Here is a 3667-nt window from a genome sequence, read left to right on the forward strand (position 1 = left end):
GTGGGGGTATATTTCTTAAAATTTGGCTCTACGATGGAAAAGGTGCATTTTTAGAAGTATCTGGGGAAGGTTTGAGCCATGTTATCTTTTGGGTAAACGGATGTCTCATCTTTTTACTTTCCCTCTATCACCAGCATTACTAGAGAAAATTTATTATAGAGCTTAATTTGGATCCCCAGATACAGGCTGTGATTAAAATTGATTTAAATTAATTCTATGTTGCACTAAACTCCATCCCTACACTATTAGGCACCAAAATCCTGATACATTTCCATATCTGGCTGCTTAGTTCCTGGCTCAGACTTTTCCTTCTCACGGTAAACACACACAAAGAAACACTTCATCTTGAAAAAGACCTTAAAAATCGATACACCCCATCCTGGAAGTTTCCTGGGCCAGTGACCTTGGTGTTAAGGGCTTTAAAACCTCAGCTGTGCTCACTGCAGTCAGTGAGCCAAAGGCCTTTTTCAGCAGAAATTCCCCTTTCGGATGCATTGGCTTGATAGGGAATTTTCAGTGCAGAAAGGTGCGAACTGAGATGGTTTGAAAGGGCCTTGTTTTTGAAAAGCGTTGACCGCTTCGGTCCTGAAGAAGGGGAACTCATCGGGTGCTGTGCAGTGAGCGGAGAAGTCAAAGTTCCTCCTCGGGCACATGGGCGAGGGGGCTCCTGGACCGGGACTCTTGGTGGCCCGTGCAGAATTTGAAGCATGAGAGCTTCGTAGCATCTGATACTGTTTTCTGCCTGCGTTGAGATGACGCCCTCAGAGCTGCTGCTGGGTGCCTGGCTGGAGCTCTGCAAGCGCTTCATGAGCTCAGGGGTGGTCAGGGAGTCCTGGAAAGGAGAAATGGTGAGTTCTGCTGCCTGAATTTTATCTGGGTTTGCTTTAGTCCGGTGATTGCTCCCGGTAGTGTTAGAGACCACAATCTTCAGCTTGACCAGTCCCAAATGAGCATCCTAACATCGAATGGAGAAATGCAGTTCTCTTTCTTGTCCGCTCTTTTTTCTATCTCGTTCCTTGCACTTTCATCTCGCTCCATGATGGAGTTTGATGTTGGAGCTGTGCTTAGCAAACTGGCATTTTTTAAGGACATGTGCCGGGATAGCTGTTGTTCGATTCCCGAGTGGCCCCTAGCCTGAAGGTACGCATCTCAAAATGCACTTTGTGTATGAGAAACGTCCTGGGTAACCCAGGAAAGATGGAGTCCTCCTGGGAAGGTGCTGTCCGGCAATGCTTTCAGCACTCGGGAGAAGCAGTTTTTGGAAAGTGGCTTTATCAGAGAGTGTCACAGATGGGGTTTTCCAGTCTCTTTCTTGTGGTCCTGTGCTCTCGCATTCTGTCCAAGATGCCATTTACGTGCCTGTATGTTCTGTTGATGGCCTGCCCAACCAAGCCAACTGACCAACCTTTGACGAGGCCTTGGAAGTCCGTAGGCACCTCTGATGATATAAAGACTTCAGCAGGTTTCTTACAAAAGCTTTGAAAAATCTCTGCCTCTCCTTGTATCCTCAAGCTGAATGAAGTACAGTTTTTGCAAGCTCTAGCTGTTCGAACTGCAGCTTCTAGTTTAATTATCAGAAACTCTCTTGGTAATCCCACTCAACACCTGCTGCAGGTTTTTGACTTCATTATTTCACCACGAGAAAGTATTTAATTGTATTACTCTGTCATTTTCCTTTCCAAGTGCTATTAATAGGCCTAGGGATATGTTTGTCATTAAGGTCTAGACTAGACATCTTGATTCTGTTCATAGGTCTGGCACGGACTCCTGGTATGATCTTGGATGAGTTGCTTGGTCTCTCTGGACCTTGATTCCTCTTCTGTAGAGTGGCTATAAAACACGTCTTTTCCAGCTTTTGTCCAGTCAGAGTGTTAGTCAAGTGAAATGGAAGCTGGCAGAGGGCATCCGATTGCTTCCTGTGAACGCATTAGAAGGGTAAATACCGGAGAGGGAGAAGAGCTACTTAAGCTAAAGAACAGTTTTGGCAGAACCGATGCCTATAAATAGAAGGTGGATATATTTGAGATGGAAATTCAAAGAAAATCTCTCATCATCAGATCAGTCGAGTTCCAGAGCAGCCTTCCAGGATGAGTTGGGAGGAGAACGATCTGGTGCGTAAGGTACATTTCTACCCTTCCTAAAATTAAAATGCATCGCATAGGCCAAAGCTACTTGCTGACTCTGTCCCTGCCGCTCCTGCCTGGCTGTGGTCCGTCTCCCAGTCCTGCTGCTGCTTTTGCACTACTGCAACAGCAATGGCATCAGAGGCATCAGTGACAGCTGTCGGGGGTGACATCTCTCTGACTTTTTGGGAGTAGAGTCTCTTAAGGACTGGCAAATGCTCTACCTGCCTTTAGTATGGACCTTGTCCAGGTACTGAGCGGGATTATTTGGCATGGTTTTTATTCCAGCAAAGAACTGGTCTTTGCAATGCCAGAGGTTCTCTTCCTGACTAATATTTCCCAGAAATGGCTGCGTTTTAGCTCATGAGACAATGAAACCTGAGCGGAAAGAAGGTGGTGGGGATCATTAATCGTTTTCCCAGGTTGGTGATTCTCACTTTGGCATTGTTTCTAAAGGTTGCTAAGTATGAAACATCACTTCTGGGTGTTAAAGGTTGAAGTATTTTAATCTTCACGCGTTTCCCTGCTCCTTTTCTCACGCTCTAGGTTGCCAGATGGATGCCAGAGACAAGCAACTCTTACGCTCCCTGCGCCTGGAGCTCTGCACAGAGGTGCTGGTGGATGGACTTGTTATTCAGTATCTCTACCAAGAAGGGATTCTCACGGACAGTCATGTTCAAGAAATAAAATCCCAAACCACCAGTCAGAGGAAAACGATGATGCTCCTTGATATTCTCCCCAGCAGAGGACCCAAGGCTTTTGATGCGTTCTTGGATTCCTTACAGGAGTTCCCGTGGGTTAAAGACAAGTTGATGGTGAAGCGTAAGGAAATAACAGTACAAGATCCTGCAGGTAAGGCCAAGATCGTTCTTGCTGAGATTTTGAACCTTGTTCTCAAGCCCTAATTTTCAAAGTATCAAACGTACCAGTGATTTCAAGTTACGCGCCGTGTAGGTACGGAGCATGATACTAAGAAAAGGGGACAGCCTGAATTTCCTGGAAGCCAGCGAAACGCCAGGAAGTATTGCAAAGTTTGGGGAGTGAGCAGGGCTGAGTTTCAGGGGACCGGGAGACAGCCAGAGAGGCTGCCTTGGGAGGGGCTGGGATGCAGGAGGACCCAGGCTCCCATTGCCTCGAAGGGAACAGACTGTAAAAAGCAGCTTTGACTAGCTGCAGAACAGTCTCTTCGCCATCCGTACCTGATTATTGTTTGGTTTGTGTATGTTTTACAGCGGTTTGTTTCTGCAGTGTTCATATCCACAGGATTTTTATTTACTTACTTTTATTACGATTTTAATGTCATTTTGATTTAGTACCATATGTTAATTTAGATTTATTTAGTTTATTCTGTTTACTAGAGCGCAAATATATAGGATCATTACTTCCAAAATTACTAGCCATTGCTTAGTTTTAAAATAAATCCAGGAGCTAACCGATTTAGTGGGTGTTATATAATGTTATTTAGTCAAATCTCTGGCTTTTTTGACATGTAAATACACTTCTAAAACTAGTTTTCTGGACTTGATGTTTGTTCAGGAGCGATT

The 3667-nt window shown here is 45.0% G+C and overlaps 1 protein-coding gene across 1 annotated transcript; it reads left to right on the forward strand.

Moving 5' to 3' along the window:
• Nucleotides 1-2677: 2677 nt before the first annotated feature.
• Nucleotides 2678-2975, forward strand: LOC104162783 (death domain-containing protein CRADD-like; the record flags this gene model as incomplete). The annotated part of the gene is made up of 1 exon (XM_009701598.1): nt 2678-2975. A coding segment is annotated over exon 1 (298 nt), but the record flags the coding sequence as incomplete, so codon positions are not given.
• Nucleotides 2976-3667: the final 692 nt, after the last annotated feature.

The sequence above is a fragment of the Cariama cristata genome, unplaced genomic scaffold (assembly GCF_000690535.1).
Source record: "Cariama cristata isolate BGI_N322 unplaced genomic scaffold, ASM69053v1 scaffold8946, whole genome shotgun sequence".
In the NCBI taxonomy this organism is placed as follows: Eukaryota; Metazoa; Chordata; class Aves; order Cariamiformes; family Cariamidae; genus Cariama; species Cariama cristata.